Below are 24,840 nucleotides of genomic sequence, written 5' to 3' on the forward strand. Positions count from 1 at the left end.
GCTTCGAAAAGATAAAATCAAATTAAAAATACGTATCAAGCTGTACAACTCACTAGTTAAAAGTATATTACTCTACAACTCTGAAACATGGGGACTCACAAAAGAAGCTTGAAGCACATAAACTCGACACATTTCACAGACAGCAACTTCGCAAAATCATAGGTATCAGGTTCCCAGACAGGATATCGAACATAAATTTGTACAGAAGGACAGGAACAAAACCGATTTCATTAGAAATAGTCGACGCAAGATGGAGACTATTGGGTCACATACTTAGACAAGACCCATGTACACCAGCCAACACAGCAATAAGCTATTATTTCAGCAACACTACCAATATAAAATTTCGAGGAAGACCGAGAACCACCCTACCAATAACTCTCAGCAACGACCTACTCACCCTTTATAAGCATAATACAGACATTAAGTATCCCGGACAATTGAAAACCAAGAAAGACATGAAAAAACTTAAAGAACTAGCCAATGAAAGATCAGACTGGAAGAAACTAGTAAAAGAGATTTACGGAGCAGCCCAAGCGGAAATGTCGGCAGACTTTTCAGCGGAAAGGCAGTAATAATAATATATTATAAAAGAAATTGTGATCTTATAAATTAGTGTATAATATTTAAAGATGATATGAAAGGGTTCCAAAAAGTTTTATTTTATTCTTTAACATGTAGTATATACTGTAATATAATGATATACTTTTATAATTAAGAAATCAACCTTTGTATTAGAATTCAAATAAGTTCACGAACTTGGCCCAGAAAGTCCAGAGGAGAGTTTGTCCAGATGTTTTTAATGTCCATTTAGTTTATAATAGAATCCCTAAAGAAAACACTTTTTTGTGACCTTTCCCATTGTTAAACCAGGAGAAATTGACACTATTTAAGTACAGATTTGACAGTGTCATCCATCATAGAAATACCTTATTATACCGTTAATCACTTCTACTTAAACACCCCTGGATCAACTTAGGACCAATCAGTAACCTCTGAGATGACATAGTGACATATGCAAATGAACCGAAGCCAATATACCCCCAAGTTTCAGAAGAGCCCAGACACACCTTACAGCCACCTCACGGAGCACACACCTCACAGCCACTTCTACAGAAGCAGACCTACACACTTCACATCTCACCGACAGCATCACCTAATCATCTGTTCCTTATACTTATAGTTATAGTTGTATATTGTACTGAATCATTGTTGTATCATCAACTATTATTGAATAAACAATATATGTGTTACGACAGTCAAGCGAGTAAGAGTCTTCATTACAAGTCAGTACCTCAACACGCACTATATTACAATACTGTTACATACTGCTGGCTGTAATAGTACATTTTGGAGATGACAAAAGGCATAGAAAACAGCTCTTGTGATGTCACAAGCGGAAACTTTTGTACAGAGGTGATAGGAATTTTGTGGTTAATCGTCCTCTGAGCCAAAACTATTTCGATATTTACTTATCCGCTTTGCAGTTTCATTCGTAAATGATTAATACATAATGCTACTTTTTTTTAAGTCGTTTTTTAAATTCGTTTTTCCAGCTCATTTTTATCGAAATATTTAGCCACAAGCCTATATAAGCTATGTACATGAACCGATAATGCACATGCGCTAGATACGATTTTGCTTTTTTTGTAGAAGCCATTTAATTTTCCAATTGCACAATAGCTTCAACGGGCATAAATATAGAACAAGGGGCTGAACCTACTTTTCTTTACAACTGTATAATAATGGATAGTGATAATAAGAATGAGATTGTGTTCTGTGAATTGGACACAGTCGCCTGCTGGGTGGCTAGCCTAGGCAAGTAGAGGAAGGAGCGAGGGTAGGAACAAGTAGGCCTAGCCTAGCCAGAATCCATAACAGAGAGGCAGCAATGCTACTGCAGACTGCCAGAATGAGGCCCAGCGATGGATCTACCACAAACCCTATATATTTTAGGTGAAGACGTGAATAGTGCATGTATATTTTTAGTTAAAAGTTTATCAACATTCAAAATTGTGTTTATGGCACCCACAAATATTATGTATTAATTTAGGCCTAGGCTAGTTAATATTATATTATTTATTTCAATACAGCAGTAGGCCTGTAGAATCAGTGGTGGATCTAGGGGTGAATATGGTGACTAGCCACCCACTTAATAATAAAAAAATGATGCAACCAACCCACAACCGTCGCTTGACGTGGATTCGACGCACCTGACTCTTTTAATTAAGAAGAGTAGGCCTAGAGCTAGGGTTAGCATTATGGTTGTGTAAATAAGACTATATTGAAAGAGCTAAGAGTTTAATTACTATTTATGAATTCAAGAGAAAAAAGAAAACACGATTTAAAATCTTTCGAAAATACCCACAACTGAGTTATTTTTAAAACACACGCACTCCTACTATACCAGCATCACATTGTCTAGCTCGTTCCCTGTGTGAATGCTGACGTCATCACTCTCCAAAAACACACCATTTTCCATTTCAGTTAATTACCGCCCTCGTCCACGTGTGCACGTGTTAGCAAGGCCGTATTTATTTACACCCCTGTACAGAGTGGAGTGTATATAATATCGTGAACGTTTTTTATATAATAAATGGTATGCAGTATAAACGATAAAAATAAACGAGAAACACGGCCTAAAGCGTATGGCATTTTATTGATTTTGCTTTATAGACATGGCGATTAGTGCAACCATTGTATACTTACTAAATTACATTGAGTTATTCACCTGGCTGTAGGATATATCTCTGAGGTTACCACCACAACACAGTACACACATATGCACCATATCGGAGTACCGCATGATCAAAGTTTATTATTAATTTGTCGAAAAAGATCCGTACAGTATTTAGGAAGGATTTATTTAAATTTACATTATGTAATTGTAATGTTTGTTGTTAAATGTGATGGAAAATATTGCAGTCTAGCGTATTAAACAGTGTGTAAGCATCTATTTTTTCAAAAAATTTCTGAGATTTCATACATTTATAAAATCATTATGCATAGAATAGATAGGATGTAATCAAAGTACAATATTGCCACTATTTTTTGCCCTCTACAAAACTATTGTATAGTTAATGTCACTATAATTTATAAACTATGGTATTACCAGACAAGTATATACAGATGCTGTAACAAATTGAATGATCTGGGATCTGGTCTAGTGCATCATTTGTCTATTGCAGTATGTTTTACAGGTTATTATTATTTATCACCTGGATGTGATAAAACTGGCTACATTTTTGCCATATTTATCTCTTCCCCGCTACAATGGAATTGAACTTTCTCATATCACTTTAAGAAATCGACAGGGCTAAAAAACATTATTAGTGCCTCCTTTCCATACTCATTTATATACACATTAGTAGGCACATTTTGCACATCATTTTTAGAATGCAATTCTATGATGTTACAAAGTGTTTTGCAATTACATTTTTCAAAAAATGTTCATGTACTGGTGATTCTATAAATCTGCAAAGATAAGACAAATGCAAATTGATAATAAATAGATGGAAATATACTGTTTATTAAAATATTATTTAGTCCTACCGATCTCCTCACTGTTACCTCTATAGGCAGAGTTTTAAGCTCAAGTTATTCGAAATAACAACTCCCTGGTATCACTATATAGTGCCACTTCAGCAGTAGGCCTGGCCTGGGTTGTGTTTTTACATTTATTTTGCATCTAGTAGGCCTAACTTTCACTTACTTTTTAACTATTTAGAGATCGTTATTTATATAAATTCAATAACAAATGTAAGAGTTAAAAACTAGATTAACACAAGCTTACATGGTGCTACACACATGGTTGTGTGATGTATATGTTTTCTTCCATTCATGTCAGTAGTCACAAAAGCAGGGAGAAGACGATTTGATTGAAATTGAAATTTATTTACCAATTGTATTGGTGCTGCCGTTGTTGTGTACAGAACAATATTTGATTTATTTGTAACATTTCAACCATACAACCAAACCAAACATTACCAAAATGATTATCTTCACCCTGTTTCTTCTGGTAAAGGACTACAGTATACTTTAAATGTTTATACTATTTTTAACAACCAAACTGAACATATCTCTGTTTCTTGGCAGGGGACCATATTAATTTAAAATAATGTGCTATTTCCAACAGAAAAACTAAAATTAAGTATATTTTGTACTATGTGCCAGTTTTTTAGGTGATCATTTAGAATAAAATGATCACCTATTGTTATTGTATAAAATCTTTATTCTTATGATTCTTCTTTATTTCTCTCTGTACAGATTTTGTGTAACAAATATCTCAAAAAGTTTAATGTTAATGATTACCAAAATTTCACAATGTCTTTCAAATACTTTAACTTAGTCCGAATAAGCTTTTCATTTTCAAATGTGAACGTATACAACAATGTTTTCTCCTTTATTAGTTCGATGACAAACTTTTGCTTTTCGTCGAAGATAACTTTATCCGCTAGCTGCTTCGATTTCCGCCACTTATTCTGGGTTTTGTGAAACTTTTTTTATGATAGTCCTTTCTGGACAATACTTGTCTAATACACAGTGAATTCCTTTATTATAAAGTTTGACTTGTGTGCTAGGGTCATTAGTTGTGAGTATAGGGTAAAGTTCTGCTTTGAGATCCTTTTTAAGCGACTCTATGATTACGCATTTAAAGCAACGCGATATTATAGTTAATTTTGATTGTTCTAGGTTACCTGCTTGTAGACGAAACGATATCATATTGTGATTTGATCCATAAGTGTTAGGTGATATTACACAATTTAAAACAGCTCCGTCATCCTTTCGTACGATAACATGATCTAGAGTGTGACCAGATTGCTGTGTTGGACCATCTACTAGTTGGATAAAGTTGTGGTCATGGATCAGGTTAAGATATCTAGAAGTATCCCATTTATCTGGAGTGTCCACATGAACATTTATATCTCCAATAATGACGGGATTTCCGGACAGGCACGAAACTTCATGCAGAAAATCATCAAATTCTTCGATAAATGTGCAGGTTTTTAGTCCATTCCTTTGCGATGGAGGGGGCCTGTAGACTACGACTAACTGATAGGTCTTCAATGGGTCGGTTAAGCATGCTTGTTCAAATGTAGTAAAATCGGATTTAAGTGGTGAACTTAGGTACGACTTATAGATAATTAATAATCCACCTCCATCTTGATTTGATTTGCGCGGGACATTCAAGAATGTATATCCATCAGGTGTACATTCAATTGGTGGTTACCATATAGTCTTCTGATATTTGTATTGTTCCAGATAATTTGGTTACCGAAGTTATCCTGTGGTTCCCTTTCCTTACTCCAAGCAATGCAGATATCTTTAATAAACTTGTTATCAACATTTGTGACATCTTTGATATGTAAATTACACCGAAAGATGAGTTCTTTTCCAAATGGAGAAAGAACTTGATCAAAGAACATTTTCCAATATTCACATTTTTGTATCGTTTCCAGGTCGTTTTTAGAGCATTATGCAAATATGCATATAGTACAGGAAAGATAAGCTCAGAATCAGTAAAAGGTTGAAAAAATTGTAACAGAATTTTTTTCAACACATAATGCATTTCTATTTAAGGTCCCTATATGAGCATACTAAAAGTCTAGAAAAATCCAGGTAGGGGAAATAGGTTTTTTAAAACAAAATGACCGCCAATGGCGAAAAATGTCTTAAAATGAACAAAAAACATTGTATATCTAATTACCGTACTTGATAGCAGTTTTTATTATGCTTTTTATATTTCTTTAGTGTCAAACATTTCAACTGTAATATATACATATTAATTTAAGTGCTATTTGGCAGCAAAACACACATTAAGTATCAAGATATCACCACGGTTATAATAATCGTAGTCATGCATTATAATGCAGGACTACGGTGTCTAATAAAACAGTTCATTTACATTTGTACTATCACAACAATAGAATTATACAATCTTACAATCTATTAACCAATTCATTTTTTTAATGTCCGGTTATCATCGTATGTCTATAGGTAGGAATTGAGCATGTGCTGATGCCGTGGTATTCTTCACAAACAGTGGTACTGGGGGTAAATTTGTCATCAATGGACACACCACGCCATTTGTAACTTTCCATCCTCCAGTCTGTGGGTTGAAGAGTATTTTCTATCCACTGCTGTACCATGGTAATAGACATGCAGGGAATGACATTTTGCAGCACTTGTTGTTGGGGGAATAGATTTTATTTGTGCTGTTTTGCTACTTTCTCCTACTTTCTCCCAGAACGTATTCCTACAGAATAGCTACCAATGCCAATTCCCCTGATGCGATGACTTCTTTTTTTTGGGGACGTTTGGTTTTACAGAATTTGTAAGCATACTACTGCAGGAGTGATGACTTTTTAAGACTAACACCTTATCCTCTATCAAATAGATGGGATGTAGTATCACATCCCTGGATTCCATGTATAAAGAGCAAATTAATTTGTACAGAGCTTCATACCAAGGAAAGACTTTACATGCATTCACAAGGCCCCATAGAGAACATACAGTATTAAACCAATGAATGAAGCAGCAACCGTGACAGAATATTAATTTAAGAGGAAAGAACATATTATTACACTATGGGTCAAAATCAACCATATTCATCAATAGAGAAGCAGTCCACATTTATTTATTTATTTATTTATTTAATCTTTCTTTATTCTGAAATACACTTTCAATACAATGTACTGATTTCCAAAGTGGTTCAGTTCTTAACTACATAAATGTAAACAAAATACAGTATATAAATGGACAAAAGAAAATATAAAATTAAACCTAAAATTATCAAAATCAAATTAACACAATTAAAGTAAGCACATTTAAAGGTTAAAACATAAATAATTGAGATTTTGAAACAAGATAAAAGAAGTTTTAATCATTGAGCATTAATTAGATTTAGTTTTGAATTAAAATTAAAGTTTTGAAATTTGTGATTTGAAAGTTGATACTGTCATATCATAAAGATCATTTTTTATTTTGTTAGGTAGAAAGTTCCATAATTTTGTAGATCTGTAATTAAAAGTTCTTTTACCTTGAGTATTATTCCATTTAGGTATTATCAAAGTGTTGTTACTTTGACTTCGTGTACCTTTATTGTGACTATCTTCAGTAAATATAAATTGAGTTGATAAATAGGGTGGTGCATGTCCATTTAGGCACTTGAAAAGTAATATTAGAATATGTTCATTCCATTTGTCCTTTAGTGTACTCCAACCAAGTGAGTTTAGGATATCACTAACATGAGTTTTGATATCTACAGATAATAATATTCTACCTAATCTATTTAATATAATTTGAAGAGAATCTGAAAAGTTTACTTTACAATTTGATCAGACACAACTACAATAATGAAATAAAGGAATAACTAGTGCATTGGCTAACATTTTCAGAGTGTTTGATGGAATAAAATATTTTATACGACGTATAACACCAATGCGTTTGGCAACTTTTGATGAAAGGCTATCAATATGATCAGCCCATGTTAGTTGAGTGTCAAAAGTTACACCTAAATATTTAGAAGAATTTACTCTCTCAATAATATGGTTATTAAAAGAAACAGAGATATTTTTAAACTTACTATACATGTGAGTAGTACTAAAAACCATAAGCTTTGTCTTTTTAATATTTAATGTTAGTTGGTTCATTAAGCCATTGAGTAACTTGATTAAAATTTACATCTATTTCATTTTGAAGCCTAAGTGGGTCAGATGAACTACATAAAAGTGTGGTATCATCAGCATACATGACACATTTACATGATAAAGAATTAGGAAGTGAGTTAACATATAAAATAAAAAGCAATGGTCCTAATATTGAACCTTGAGGAACTCCGATATTTACATTCAGTGATTCAGATTTACATGAATTAATACTAACAATTTGAGATCTTTGACTAAGATATGATTTAAACCATTTAAGCTCGGTACTATTTATTCCAAAACCCCTTAATTTATTAAGCATTATTTGATGATTTACCGTATCAAAGGCCTTTTTTAGGTTCAGGAATATAGCAGCTGTTGAAATACCTTTATCAAAATTATTTAAAATATAGTCTGTAACATCTAAGAGAGTGGTTTGGGTAGAGTGATTTTTCCTGAAACCTGATTGACATATACTATTTCATCATTGATGGCTATGAGAGACAGTCATACACATGCATAATTTGTTGAAAAAGAACCTTGTACTTTTCCTGCAGCCCTCTTTTACTCCATTAACTCCATACATACTGCTAGACTACTCAGAAACCTTCATCTCACTGCCCTCTGTATGTTATCAATGGGTGAGCACTGCTACATCAAACCTCTTGGCCCGAAACAGCAACATTTCAAGACATTTATTGTGTACCATGTATGTTTGTTACGTTATGTGAAGGTAAAGTAAACTTTTGTGTTTTTATGGCTATAATTATGGGCTGTAACAGTGTAAGTATATTTGGTTTAAGAAAAGGTGTTGGTCTTAAAAATCATCACATCACAGTTGGAGTAGTATGACAAATTCTGTAAACCAAACAGTTTCCAAAAAAAAAGAAGAAGAAAACATTGTATCAGAGAAATTTGGCAGTGGTAGAGCTATATGGAGGGAAGTCTATGGAGACTTTAGACAGCCTACTTTTCTTACCCTTCCCATATGATCTTCCATCCCCCATCCCTATATTCCTCCCTGCTGGCACCACCAAAGTTGATATATTGTGAAATGAACTGATTTATTAGACACCGTAGTCCATATATTATAATATAAATAGATATATGTAGATACTTAAACATTTGTGTTGCGGCCATTTTCTAATTAACAGCACTTAAAATAATGTGTATATTGTACTTCAGATCATCGAAACTGTAAAGAAATATATAAAGCATTGTAAAAACTGTTATAAAGTGGTAATTAGATCTATCATTAATGTTTTTTGTCCTTTTTTGGGCATTTTCGCCATTGGCGGCCATTTTGTTTAAAAAAACCTATTTCCGCTACCTGGATTTTTCTAGACTTTTAATATGTTTATATAGGGACCTTATAGAAATGCATTGAGGTGAAATAAATTCTGTTGCAATTTTTTCAACCATATTTCATAGTTTTCCTGTACTAATATAATAACCTTTAGTCCCCCTTGTTAATGTTGGCGTACATTGTATTCCTTCTGACTTTATCCGGTTTTCCATTCCAAATGAAATCAAAGATTCTGGACTTTTTGAATAAATGTTTTCGGAGGATTGGGGAGAACTTGAAATAAGAAAACAAGCTGGCTAATAGCAAATGTTTTAAAAATAATGTGAGATCTCTCCCACTCAAAACCTTAAGCTGATTCTTTAGTCTAGATAGATTCTGCAGATAATTAAGGCGGAAAGGTCATTACCATCGTGTGTAAAATTTATACCTAAATATTTAACTGGACCGTCAGTAACCGCGATACCTGTATCATTTATGTAAGGTGGATGCTCTGCCACAATGGAAAGAACTGCGATTTACTGTTGTTCATTTTAAGGCCGGATGATAAGTTAAAATCATTCAGTAGAGTAATTAATCTGGTCGTCGAATTGCGACTTCCATCTAAAAAGAATGTGGTAGATCGTCCGCATATTGTAAGATTTTAATTTCTCGCCACATTAAGACCCCTTGCACTGTTATCATTATTAATTCTTCTGGCCAAAAGTTCTGCTGCGATGGAGGAAAATCCTGTTGAGTGACCATTATTTAACACGCAGGCCGTGCTACTGTCATATAGCGTTTTAATCCATGAACTGAAACAGTTTCTAAAGTTAAAATAATTTGTCTGTCAGAAAATGGTTTTTGGTTAAAATTAACCGTTTCTTTTGTATTTATAAGTGAAATCTTTTTTTTTAGAGAAGTGAGTAACTTTTTAAAGTCTGATTTTATTAATCTTCATTTTCATGTTTTTGTTACAAACATCGTACGCAGCTATAGGCCCAGCCTGACGTTGTCTAATTGCTGCATTAATTGTCTTTCTGTTTTTGCCAGAATCCGTAATACAAATTGTGGGAAAACCCGGTAATTTCGTTGAAAGTTTCCGATTCTTCTATTTATTTTGGCCTTCACAATTGAAAGTGAATCACAGAAGAAAATCTAAAATATCAATCCGTGTGCAATGCATGTTGGGATATATAGCAGGCCGCTAAAATTATTTGATTTTTCACATTTTTAACCGTTCAAAGACAAAAAAAGTTATCGCAATGAGACCATAGTCTTTATTTTTACATTAAATGTAGGAAATAGAACTGTTGTACGTTTTACCTCTTGTACTCCTCAGTAATCCTCACAATATATTCATTGTTTTTCCTCCTTACAGTCTGTTGTACGCTCTTGTGAGGAATTGGCTAAAGAAGGAAATATTATTGAAAAAATATATGGAAAGCAGAAGGTTTACTGTTGCGACCAGGTAGGTCAATCAACAAAAATGTAGGGAGGTAGGTATGTCATTCTGCAAGGCAATTACAACAATGCCACGTTGAAGAGAACCCACAAACTGTGAATTGGAATGAAGAATAATATGCAAACTGGCCTATTATGACTATATGTACCCAATATTTTTTTAATCTCAGAAGCTGAGACATACTGGATACACCGTATCATACAGATATTAATTACTGTAGTTGTTTATTACTTTTAGAAAAAATTACCCAATGTAGATGAAAATGAGTTAAAAGAGATGGATGAAAAGATTAAACAACTGGATGAAAAATTGAAAACATCAAGGGATCATTGTAGAGAGAAAGAAAGAGGTACTGTATGTCGAAATAATTCAGTTTGTTCGCCAGTTGTATCAAATTGTCCAGTGTTCTTCTGTAATCTCAGTTTAGCATTGTGGGCAGTAGAAGCATTGCTATCCAACCCGATTATATGTGGCACCAATCTTGACCATAGTGTCATGTTGGTGTCTTTAAAGTGTTTTCATCACAATATTGCATATTAATATATATATACCGAGCACAAAACCAGTTTGATAATGAAATAGGCACACCTACTAACCCACTACTGTAGTTAATATATAGTACTTTTAATACAATTATATATAGATAGATAGATGAGGGCGTATCAATTTGATCTCTGATGCGCATGCGTACAATTGAGGGACTAGTGCTGTTCCGCAGTACCACGCCGAGAATGTTGGTCCAGCTTCAAATCTCGGTTTGGGTGACTTTTTCTCATTCTCACAGATTTCCTCATCTTATTTCAATTTTTCAGTATTTTGCCTTTGAATTTATATATATATTTACAGTCAGGTATCGTCACCATTTACTTTATCCAAATTCCCTCACTTGCACTGATGAAGGGCTAGTGTTGCCCGAAAGCTCTGCTAACTTTTCTGGCTGTTTACTTTATCGTTTTGATTTAGCTTTTTGCTTTTTTTTTTGTATCTCCATTGAGATCCAGCCACTGATACCCATAGCATTGTAATTTTTTTCAGTAATTTGCCTTTGGATTTATATATGTTTTCTACTGTTTGTATCAATTTTGATCTGATTTTGCTGTAATTATGGAGGGTACTTTGGATAACTTTACCAAATTACGTCGCCTGTCCGAGAAACGTGTCAGGTATCGTCACCATTTACTTTATCCAAATTCCCTCACTTGCACTGATGAAGGGCTAGTGTTGCCCGAAAGCTCTGCTAACTTTTCTGGCTGTTTACTTTATCGTTGATTTAGCTTTTCGCTTTTTTTTTTGTATCTCCATTGAGATCCAGCCACTGATACCCACAGCATTGTCATTTTTTTCAGTAATTTGCCTTTGGATTTATATATATTTACAGTAATATATGTATATGTAAAACACATGTATATGTAGAGATGTTGATATAAAGTTTGCGGTACACCACGTGTATTAGTTCTGAAAAGAACTGTTGAGTTTCTCGACGTTTCGATCAATATGCTTTGATCGTCCTCAGGAGTGACCTGAAATGAACTGTTGAGTTTCTCGACATTTCGAACAATATGCTTTGATCCTCCTCAAAGCATATTGATCGAAACGTCGAGAAACTCAACAGTTCTTTTCAGATCTAATACATGTGGTGTACCGCAAACTTTATATCAACATTTGATTTTGCCTTGCAAACCTTCAAACAATATATATGCCCTTAAGGCCGCCCATACATATGACATATGTAGTTGGATGACGAAGAGACAACCAACGTGCAACGTGCGTAGACCGCCTTATTGTTTGTTTGACTTGAGTTATTGTTATTAAAGTTAGTTATAGCACATCTTTGTGTATTGTTTTATTATTGTGGTATTAACGAAGCAACCTACCCAAACAAAATCCAAAGGCAAAATACTGAAAAAAATAACAATGCTGTGGGTATCAATGGCTGGATCTCAATAAAGATACAAAAAAAAAGCAAAAAGCTAAATCAAAACAATAAAGTAAAACAGCCAGAAAAGTTAGCAGAGCTTTCAGGTTCATCAGTGCAAGTGAAGGTACTTGGACAAAGATATATAAATATATCAGGCAAGCGCTGCCTGGACAGGAATAAAACTTCCTACAGGGACATCTGGTGGTTGCTAAGAGACTCAAGCCTGAGAGTGGCAAGTGCATTGCCATAGTTCAAGCACACAGATCATCAACATACTTTCAGACCTGAAAATCAGAATAAAAAATAAATTCATTATTCAATGCACCATTAATAATACAAAGAAAAATTATAGGGGCAAGAATAGTTCTTCTCCTGAAAGATTTTCCCAATCTAAAAAAATATTCATGTATTTAGTTCTTTGTTTTTTATTGGAAAGGTAATCGACGACCCGTTGCATGATAGAAGGCGAGACACTCGTATTAAGACAAAAATAGTTTCTCGAGACTCTCCTAATAATACAAACCTATTATGTTAAAACCATGGCGTTTACTCATAAATTTTCAGACTGGCCATTATAATAATTAACCATTGACGCCAACCATTGGTTGAATCAGATTGCTCTTGTTCTAAATAAACAATAGCCTGTCGTTGGCTCTGAATACGTTGTTACTTGTGGACTATAAACAATTAAGGGCCTAGTAGAAAAATATTTGCTTGTCATTGTGGTAGCCCGCTACGCAATGCATTACAGTATGCACACATACGTAAAGCCCGTAACGCAGAACTCAATGTTCCTAAGACATACAATTCGGATAGATTTTCCTGAAATACACTGCAGTGATTACGGTATTATCTGGCTTGTTAAGGAAACTGTGACCTCTTCCTGGTATAAACGCAATCCGTTAAAACTTGCAAAATCACATGCACTACAAAATGTCTTTAAAGAACCTGAATGTCGGCGAAATAGCAGATTGCCGAAACGGATTGGACGGCCACTCAATAGAATAGGCAGACAAACCCATCATTTTCACAAACCCAATCATTTTCTCAAACCCGCATCCCGGTTTCAAAATTGTGGATTAAATCTTGCGAGGCCTGTCAAATACGCATGGGACCGAATCGTTTGCTGATTTAAAAACCTAAAATGTGTGACAATGATTCACTCGCGAGATAAATTTGAGCAGGGCCAATCAGGCTTGTTACTTTTAAGCTTCATACACAAATAATATAAGCCATGGCAATGCAGAAACAACATACTGAAATTATACAACAAGCCTTTTGGCTATCGGTATTTTGTCCCTAATGAACGTCCAATACCCTTAATTGGAGACTAGACCTACAGTAGACTGGCTTAACAAAGAGAATTATTAATGATCTAACTGAGACTGGCACAAGATCAATCAATTTCAGATGAATTAGTTCCATTGTTTAAAAAGATAAAACCTTTTTTTGTGAGGAGTTGGGTACCTCGCCCTATTCATAGTGGTGGAGATGATACATCATGACCATCTAACTAGATTTCTGGTTTACTTTAACTTTGAATTAGTTATCCGCATTTATTTATTATTTATTTATTACCATCTTTACTGAGGGTAGCCTATCCAGTTCCAAATAGAACTGGGTCATTCAGGGCCCTCGATAAAACATACATACAGTACAACACATAAAATATTAAATATTCAAATGACATAAAATATATTAAAGGCTTATACATTTACAATGATTATATAAAATTCACATAAAAGTTAAAGTCGTTGACAGATAAAAAAAATATATATACATAGTACGAACAATCTTAACTGTAAATAAATTGTTTAAGTTCACGTTTAAAGGAAATAACATTTTCAGATTGTCGAATGATTTTAGGAATCATATTAAAATACATAGGCGCTTTATAAATAAAACATTGTTTAAAAATCTCTAAAGAAGGTCGAGGAATAATATAATTACAATTAGAGATGGATCTGGTAGTAGGTTGACCTCCGGGCTGAGTCCTGGTTAACATGCGACTGATGTAATCCGGAACGGTATTGATGGAAGCCCGATAGGCGAGACAACCAACTGATAACGTTGAGAAACGGATGAGATAGAAATGGTATTTATCAATAAGGTGGGATGGGGTATGAGGGTGAACTTTCAAAATAACTCTTTTAGCTCTATTTTGAAGTTTTTGGACTTTAGCAACGAGTGGTGCTCGTGAGCCCCAGAGAGAACAACAATAGTCAATATGAGGTAAGACAAGAGCATTCAGCGGATAACTCCTTGTAATCGTCCTGTTTCTTTTTTTTTTTTAGTTATCCGCTTAGTAGCGGATAACTCCTTGTAACTGTCCTGTTTTATCATATTTTTTTATTTATTTTTTTTTCTGTATTATGCTTCTTTCCTTCTGTCATTTGTGTGCGTCGCTTTTCTCTAAAACGTGTAAACAGAACATATCGTAACTTTTTCAACATATCGACATTTACGTGAACTTGTGCACCTCCTATTTTTTAATGAAGTCAGATTTGCGCAACGTGACTTATGCACGATTTTATGAATTTCAATGATTGATCATAGATTATAAACCAAAAGTCATTTTGTATTGACACTTAGTGAAGGGCAAACTTTCTATGGATTAACAATGGCATGTTTCACAAGAAGTTACGCGCGCACGCGCATTTAAGATTTTAAAATGCGCAAAATTAATTTCTAATCAACTTTCTACACTGATCATGACATTTTAAGCATATCAAAAATTCCCATGCGTGCGAAAAAATTTACGCTTAAGGTGTTTTTCTCTTGAATTATGATTTTACAGCCTTTCCTAGTCATTTGAAAAAAGATTGACATCATTTCAAATTAAAATGACGTCATACGAACACTTTGAATTAGACCATTTGAGCGCATTTTAGCTTAAAAAGTTATAAAATATTGTCAAAATAAATTTTTTAATCTATTATAGCTCTTCAGGATCAAAAGTAATCCCCAATTTTTAAAACTTATTATGTAAGAAGATAAATTTTAGATATGAATCAGAATTGAATTGAAAAGCTACAAAATATTGTCAAAATCATGCCTCTTTTGAATTTTTATTATAGCTGTGACCCCCAATTTTTTTAACTTAATATGTAAGCAGATATGTTGTAGGTATGAATTCATGCAGAATTTTTACCTCTCGGATGTTATGACGTCATCGTATGGCCACACGAATGTAAAATATAGGATTTTTTATCTCTTTCGTTATTGCTCATCACATTCAACAGAGCGCATCTCGCTTATACGTATTCCATTTCCCCCGAGATTTTAATATTGTCTACGTCAATCAACTATCTTTCGCTCGAGTTTAAAATATTTTAATTTTATCACGTCATCGTGAATTACTTGGGTCACTTATTTTCATCATTACAGTCAATTTCAACATGTTATAGCTCCTTAGAATGTAAAGTAATACTCATGATTAAAACGTTTTCTGGAAGCTGTTGAATTGTAGATACAAATTCATGTACAAATTTTGCGCATTGTATATTGTGACGTCGTCATATGGCCAGTTGAACTATAAAAGTATTTTCATATTTTGCGTCATAGTTCATCACATTTAAAAGAGGGCACATCTATATTCTAGTATCGACATATCTTATACACGTTAATATGTTGTTGCTCAGACAAAAATTAATTAAAGGCGGGTCCCACATTTTCACCTAAGCTAAACTGTATGTAATACACTGACAATTAAATGTTCTTGATATCCAAATCATATCATACCAACTTTGTGAATAAAATAATTTTGACACTTGAAGTTTGGCCAAAAGTTAATGGTTACAATTTTTATAAAATTGAAAAAATTCATCTCCTTCCCAAAATATTTTTGAAATCAAATTTTCGTTTTTCATGAAGGTGAAAATAAACGTTGAAACTTACCAACGTTTCGTGCGTTAGCATGATGTTGTTGTGACATGCGCCCTCTCTGATTTATTTCTTGAGAGACCAAGGAGGAAAGTGGCTGCCACACATATACTGTATGATGACCTAAGTGACGGCCGGCTGGGGCAGACCCCTCTGGGATTCACCCAGAGGTATTCAAGAAATAACTCAGAGAGGGCGCATGTCACAACAACATCACGTGACTATGCCATGATCAGTGTCGGCAAACCAAGCTGACACCACTACCTTGAAAAAGTGCGATGCTAACACACGAAACGTTGGTAAGTTTCAACGTTTATTTTCACCTTCATGAAAAACGAAAATTTGATTTAAAAAATACAATTTTTATTTTATTAATTTCATCATTAACACTTTCCATTGTTTGACATTGCGCCTTTCACCAGTCATGTTTGATATTGACCTAGGTGTTTGCTCAACTTCCAACAAAACTCTAAGTGGCTTCTGTATAACTAGGGCACTCTGAGAGTGAGTGAGATAGTGCATGCGTCTGGCTGTGGTATACTTTTCCTGCAAAGTCCAGTATGTGATAGTGGAGATATTGAAGATATCTTCCATTTTGTTTTAATATGCCGTTTATACACCAATGAAAGAGATTGATAAATATATTTGAATGTGTTATATCAATCAATGTCATACAATAATATTAAATGTCAATATTAATATTACATTATACTTGATTATATTTTGTCAATGTGCAAATTGATGATATTTACTCTTCTGAAATCTTCTGCCAAATAAACTTATTTTAAATGGTTTCATCTGGTTTTGGATCAATTGAAATTTGATTATTTGTTCATTGTAGGTAGAGGAATGGGAATATTTGACTGCGTATGTCACTGTCCTTGTCTAGGTTCAGTCCTTCTACTTTTGGGCTATAATTGAATGGGTACAGAGTTTCCATTTGTTCAAAAAAAGAATTTTGTTAAATCTTCATTATTGACTGGTTAGTTTTTACATACATGATTTGTTGAAATCAGACATAAGTGATTTATTTAATTAATTGGTTTAGTTAGTTCATGGAAAACACTGTATTGATAATAGACAAGAAATATTTCTTACAAAAAAACGCTGCTCGACATTTTAAAATTAATCATTGTTCTTTCTTCAGATATATGTATGATAAATTTTTAAAAAGATGTTCTTTAATCCTAAAAATACATACAAATCAAAAATAGTTCTTTAATTATTAATCACATGCCCATTCAAAAATGGTCAATTTTGAACTTTAATGTGCTGTGTGTTTGTGACCTCAAGGCATATGCAACTGAATACCCTCTTGGCTTCAAGCAAAGAATGATATATATTCTCTGCTTTAAGTGAGAAAATTCTTTCCAGTCTGTCAACCAATTAAATAGCGAGAATCCAAAATCGTTCAACCGTGAGCCCTCATAGACTCTCTTTTCCCATAGATTTTTGGGTCCAGCAGCTGGGATCTATAAATTATAGTTGAGTTTACAAATTAGCAAAAACATCAGCCTCTAGTACTATAACTGCTGCTTGCTTTCAGCTTATAAATGAATCATCTCTTGTGAAGTAGCGGGCTAGACCAGCAGCGTGAAAAAAGTAGATAAGATGGTGAAATCCTGTATAAATATGGTGTTATAAAGAATAAATGCGTTATTGCCATGTAATTGAATGTCTGTCCCTTCAGGGCCATGGTCACCAGTATGGTTGGTAAGTTTTCAACCTGTCAACTTTTGGCAGAAGCTTGAAGTACAGCTCATTCAAAAGCTTCATAGGCAGCATTAACTCCCACTTCTCATCTTCTACAATCTCAACCGATTTCATGACTACCATTATACACTACTAACTCTGCTTTCTCTCTACAACTTCTGACACTTTTCTAGAAAAAATTCAGACAGAGAAAAAAATTCTAAGTGACGTATCATTTTGTTTGAAAAACGCTGATCATAAAGATATTACCTTAAATACAGAGAGTCGTCAAAATCTAAATGATGTGGTTAAACTATCCCTATATATGTCAGAAACACAAGACAACGATATCTGCACACATGGATTAAGTACACGTACTTTTATCAAATATTTCTTTGCTCATGACCACCTGAACTATGGCCGGTCTAGTTGATGAGTTTGAAAGCCAACATTTAAAGAGAGATGATATCTTGATGAATGAAGAATGCTGCAATTCTCACAGAGGTGTTTGTTGGCCATGGCATGATGACATCGGACAGAAAATGTTTGAGGCATTAGTAAAAGTTTTGTAGAAGGCAAACTAGAAAAGGACAAATATTGGCAAAAATATATATGACTGTGAATACAGGTGACAAACTTATCAAAGTATTACATAGTCAGCTGGTACAGTACTGTATATAAGAAAGTATGAGCATTTTTGGGGGTGAAATGAGGTATTGCAGTACTTCTGCTGATATCACAGATCAGTCTGTTGAAGTTTGATGGATACAATAGTAGAGAACGATGGAAGGTCAACTTACTATATCGCATTCAAAACAGCTCACTGATTAGAAATATTTCATTTGGCAGAGTTAGTTGTCATTTAACTGAAGAAATTTATGAGATGTTTTAATATGAAGAAGTGTACTATACTGTGGACCTCCTGAAGGTCAACATTTTGTGTTAATCACCATGTTGTCATAGGCATATCATTTTGTGTCATTTCAATCTAACTTAACTTACACACGTTTTAATAAGAAATTTAACCCATTTAAAAAAAATCCATTTGGCCACCATTTGGTGTTAATAACCATGTTGTAGTCATAGGCCTATCATTTTATGTGATTTCAATCAACGTCATAACTTGCACATGTTTTAATAAGAAATTTAATCCATTTAAAAAAAATGGCGGCCATTTTGAAATTCAAAATGTCAAAATGCTGATGAATATAGGTTTATAATAATTTTTATATAGCAGAGAACCCATGGCATTAATTTTAACTTAAAATATTATTCATAATGGGTGTTGCTTTGTCCAATATGGTAAATTTATTGGATATTTTACGTATTGGTGGCCATCTTGGATTTGACACCTTTAAGCTTTTTTGAAAAAATGGCAACATATTTTTTTTATTTCTTTACATCCTAAAGACACTAAATCAGCTGGAATTTTGCTTTTAACAAAAAAATGACACAAAATATAGTGGCGTACACTAATTGTTAGAAGTGCTATACAATGTGTTGTTCTGTTGATTCAAGTTTAGCTGTGGCATTTGTTGATACATTTCTCAAAAACGATTGAGTTGAGTGTCTGTAAATTTTGCATACGTTTTATAAAGTTTTTGTGCGATTTTTGAAACTTTGTAAAAAAAAGCCTTTACATTTATCTAAATAAAATTTAGTTATTAAGTAGCGTTTTTTCAAAGTTTTGATTTTGCTTTTTACCTTAATGTGTTTTTTACATTTTGCTGCAAATGTAATGTCTTAAAATGCAATTTTAATAAAGACATTTTAGAAACGCTTACATTTTATCTAAAAATTTGTAACAATTTAGTTTTTAAATAATGTTTTTTCAAGGTTTTGATTTCGCTTTATTAATACACTTGTGTTTGGTTTTTCTACATACGTTTCTATAACTTTTTTTCTATGTCTTTGTGTAACGTAATTTCCCATAAACTGCAAGTCTAAAGCCTGGTTTCCAGTCGACGTTGTTTTTACATTGGAAATTGAAAATCGACAGGAAACGCTAAATGTCAAAATGACGTAATGCAAGTAGAAATCGTTGTAGTACAAGTGTTTGACAGGAAATCGGTGACTGAAGCTTCCGTCTGTTACGTCGATATTCGACGGTTCGACAGGAAACCGGTGAATTTCTGGATGAACATGCCTTACGATGCGATTTTATACCCTTCCGCTTACACTTTCGTAAGCGTAAGCGCAAGGATCGTAAGAACCAGCCAATCAGTGACGAGGATTATGTGACGTTGGCAAGAAGGTCAAAGCTTGGAAAGGTGAAAGAAAGTAGAAAGTACCGTATATAAGAATTGTTGACAATAAATGATACGTAAATAACCCTGAACCACGATGTTCAATTCATGATAGAGTGTAATAATTTAGGTGGATGAATACGAAATAGATGTGAGGACTATACAAAATTGTCTTGCTTGTTACTTATTATAATTATATAAACATAGTAAAAATACGATAATGAGTAAAAATAATACACACAGACGCACTAAATTAAAAACGTTATGGCAATAAAATTTCATAAAATGTTAGAGAACAGTAGTGTCATCATCAGGATCATCAGGATAAAAATGCGTTCACCTGGCATATAGTTTGCATTCAAAAGCAGGTGGGGAAAAATTACGCAATGATTTTGTTTTAATTGTATGATGAAGGTAGGCTGGGTAATAAATTAATAATACTGTATATATTAATTAAATTCACCGTAGTGTTTGCTTGAATCTAAAAACAATTTATAGGCATATGATAATTTGATGAAGAAAATAAATAATTACTAGATTTAATTCGTCACTATGACGAATTATAGGTTATATGCATTGATTTAAATAAAGATAATTGATTGATTGAAGATATATTAATCTTTTGATTTTCTCAGAATTATTTATATATGATAGGATCTTGCTAATGCAAATACAATAGCCGGTATCATAATTCGATCAAAGATCCTTCTGCGTATAATAATGTCATAAACCACATTTGTTACATAATAATAAAGACATAAGTTAATACTTTTTATCTAGATTTCATTATAAATCATGTGTATAATCTATACACTAAGAAATACAATTGAACAAACAATACGGATAATAAAAAAAAATCTTATTTCGTTTCGTTTCCCAAGGTGAGACTCGAACTCGGTACCTTGAATGCTATAGACACGAGCAAAGACCACCGAGCCATACACAACTGACTAAAAGTTATGGAAAGATTCCTCCGTGTATTTACTATGCAGTAACCACTTTGGTGCAGATAGATTATTACATACCGCAATGAATTATAATGTTTTACTATGATGACATCTTTCAAAATTAAAAAAAACGATGCACTGTGTTACGACCACTTTTGGCCTAGGCCGAAATACCTAAATAAATAGCAACAACGAGGCTTGGAACAAACAATAGTCGACACTCAAGAGTATTATGCAAAGAGCATGAGCTCCATTTATTTCCTTTCACGAAGCACAAAATACATAACAACACAATTATAGATACGTATGATACCGAGTGGTTGGTTTGCCTGGCCATCTGTACACATCACAACCTCCCCATTCTTATCGTCCTGCCTCGCTTCCAGTCTCAAGCACAGTTCTAACCGCAAGCGTCCTTAGCTGGCCCTGTCTCCTGAGTGACTCCCTTCTTTGTATCACACACCCAGCACAGCTTTCCAAAATACCGCGCACCACCATGCTCCATTCTGATTCGTCCACTTGACCACCGGCGACTTGATTCATTTGCATGCGACATGTGACACCTGACTCTCGTCACACGTAACAACTGTCAAACTATATACTTTTAACTTTAATATATAAACTTCTTAAGGAAGAAAGTTAATGTTAAGTTTGTTATTTCGGCCTAAGAAAATGTTATAATTTGTTTGATTGTCGAAATTAATTTTTTAAAATTTAATATGCCATTAATGATGACTTAATCAACTTTTGTTCTCTTAATTTCATAATAAATCATACATATATACATACACTTCAAGAAAATGAAATAAAAAATAGGTGTTCCTGAGCATTCTAATGATATACATTAATTTTAAAATTTAGCATATTTTTACCATTTTGTTAACTTACACGTGTGTAGCCTGTCACTTTTGACGTGCTCGTATAACACTGTTTCGCGTTGAAAGGTTATACAACAGTAATCGGACAAAACAGTGTGCATTAACGTTTGACGCGCAGTGCGCGTGCAAAAATCTGCGCACTCATGGCAATTTTTTAAACGCCTAAAATTGCCTGAAACGTACTCTAAATTCATCGAAAATTAATTTTGAACATTTTAAGCGCGCGTACGCATGCGTTATATGCGCTACACACGTAATTGTATTGCCATATGATGAAATATGACCTGAAATTTATGAGTAGTACTAAATTTTGTTTAAAAGTGATTCATGCTTGTGAAAATATGATTACAAACGTGATTTCGTTAAATCGCGCGTAGACCGCGTAATGATTGATTGCGCACCGTGAAAACATAACCACATCGATTCCTGGCCATAAGGAATATACTCTGAAAAATTGACTTATCTAGATGAAACTGATGCCAAGATAATTCATGGACAAAATAGTGCTAAGGAAAGAATAAATAACGTAGCGTTGAAAACAATTTTTTTTCCGTGATTTCTGTTTTTCCAGCCAGTAGATATGGGATCATGCATTAATATGGCTAACCGGACATTGTGACGTCATCGTATGGCCACGCGAATATAAAATATAGGATTTTTGTATCTTTCGTCATAGCTCATCACATTTAATAGAGCGCATCTACACTTATCCGTTTTTCATTTTTACTCCGATTTTTATATTGTCTAGGTCAATCAATTATCTTTCGCATGAGTTAAAAATATTTTAATTTTTATGACGTCATCATGTCTAAAAATGTAAATAACCTGGGTCACATATTTTCATCTTTACAGTAAATTTTAATCTGTTATAGCTCGTCAGAATAAAAAGTGATAATCATGATTACAACGTTTTCTGGAAGCTATTGGATTGTAGATATGAATTCATGTGAACATTTTGCCAATCGGATGTTGTGAAGTCATCATATGGCCAGCTGAATAAAAAAAGTCGTAATTTCATATTTTGCGTAATAGTTCATCACATTTAAAAGAGCGCGCATCTATATTTTACGTATTTAAATTTCTTCTACACGTTTATATGTGGTTGCTGATATAATTTCCTTCCGAATTTGCTATCTTAGTGTTTCATTTTGATACCGTCGCCATGTTAAAAATTGGAATAAATAGCGGGTCCCGTAATTTCACCTATTCTATACTGTATGTGACATACAGGTATACAGATTATACTTTGTATACTATATGACACAAAATAACAGCATTCAAGAATAAAAACAACATATCATATTCTTCAGTTCAGGTCATAATGTCATAATCTTTTTTCTGTGTGCGAAATGCCAACGTATGACGTGCACGTGGTGTTTTTCGTGCGGATAATTAACTCGTCAAAGTGACGAGTTTCATGTCTAGTTTCATCTTCTTTCTTTCTGTATGATTTTTGTGTAACGCTTTTCTCTAAAACTTGCAAACATAAGATTTCGGTAACTATCTTAACAAATTGACATTTACGTAACGTCGTCAAGCGAAGCTTTTCATGACGTTTACAATTGCGCAACGTGACTTACGCGCGATTTAACGATTTTCTCGTATTCAACATCGGTCGAAAACCAAATGACATTTCAAATTGAAACTTTTCAAAAGTTTAATTTATATCATGCGCTAACTTTCCGTTGAAAAAAAATTGCGTGTTTTACACAAAGTTACGCGTGCACGCGCATTTAAAATTTCAAAATACGCAAAACTAATTTTTAATCAACTTCTTACGCGTTTCATGTCGTTTTAAGTATTTCAAAAATTCCCACGTGTGCGCAAATTTTTACGTGTGCGGTGCGCACGTAGCATTACAAACATATTTTTTTCGCGTGATTTATGGTTTTCCAGCCTTTTCTAGTAATTTTGCCAACTTTTAAACAATTTCGACTTAAAGTTACGTCATACGAGCACGTCGAATTGGACGATGTGCGCTCGTTTTTGATGAAAAAGTTCAAAAATTCGTCAAAATTATGCCTTTTTTTAAACAGTCGTAGTTTCTAAACTAAACGGAGAAAGTTATTTTTATTACATATTCTGGAAGATGATAAGTTGTAGATATGGAATCATGCATTAATATGGCGAATCAATCATTGTGACGTCATCGTATGGCCACGCGAATATAAAATATGGAATTTTTTGTATCTTTCATCATAGCTTATCACATTTAATAGAGCGCGCGCGCATCTCCAATTATCTGTTTTCCATTTTCACCCCGATTTTTATATTATCTAGGTCAATCAACTATCTTTTGCATGAGTTAAAAATATTTTAATTTTTATGACTTCATCATGTCTAAAAATGAAAATAACTTGGGTCACTTATTTTCATCTTTACAGTAAATTTCAATCTGTTATAGCTCGTCAGAATAAAATGTGATAATCATGATTAAAACATTTTCTGGAAGCTATTGGATTCTAGATACGAATTCATGTAAACATTTTGCCAATCGGATGTTGTGACGTCATCATATGGCCAGTTGAATAAAAAAAGTCGTATTTTCGTATTTTCATATTTTGCGTAATAGTTCATCACGTTTAAAAGGGCACGCATCTATATTTCACGTATTCAAATTTCTTCTACACGTTAATATGTTGTTTGCTGAGATAATTCCCTTCCGAAATTGCTACCTTCGCGTTTCATTTTAAAACCGTCAGCATGTTAAAAATTGCAATAAATAGCGGGTCCCCTAATTTCACCTATTCTACACTGTGTGTGATATGGATACAGATTATACTGTGTATATTATATATGAATCAAAATAATAGAATTCAGCAATAACATATCATATTCTTCAGTTCAGAGGTGATAATGCCTATTATCCCCTAACCTATCCCCT

The 24,840-nt window shown here is 33.6% G+C and overlaps 1 protein-coding gene across 2 annotated transcripts in view; it reads left to right on the forward strand.

The window, feature by feature from the left end:
• The window catches only part of LOC140063611 (homologous-pairing protein 2 homolog), a 111,986-nt gene that overhangs the window by 47,959 nt on the left and 39,187 nt on the right, over window positions 1–24,840 (forward strand). For both annotated transcript variants that reach the window (XM_072110032.1, XM_072110031.1), the window contains exons 3-4: window positions 10,310–10,399; window positions 10,631–10,742. In XM_072110032.1, coding sequence (XP_071966133.1) covers window positions 10,310–10,399; window positions 10,631–10,742 — 202 coding nt within the window. The remainder of the gene's footprint in view (window positions 1–10,309; window positions 10,400–10,630; window positions 10,743–24,840) is intronic.

This window comes from Antedon mediterranea, chromosome 1, assembly GCF_964355755.1.
Source record: "Antedon mediterranea chromosome 1, ecAntMedi1.1, whole genome shotgun sequence".
Lineage (NCBI taxonomy): Eukaryota > Metazoa > Echinodermata > Crinoidea > Comatulida > Antedonidae > Antedon > Antedon mediterranea.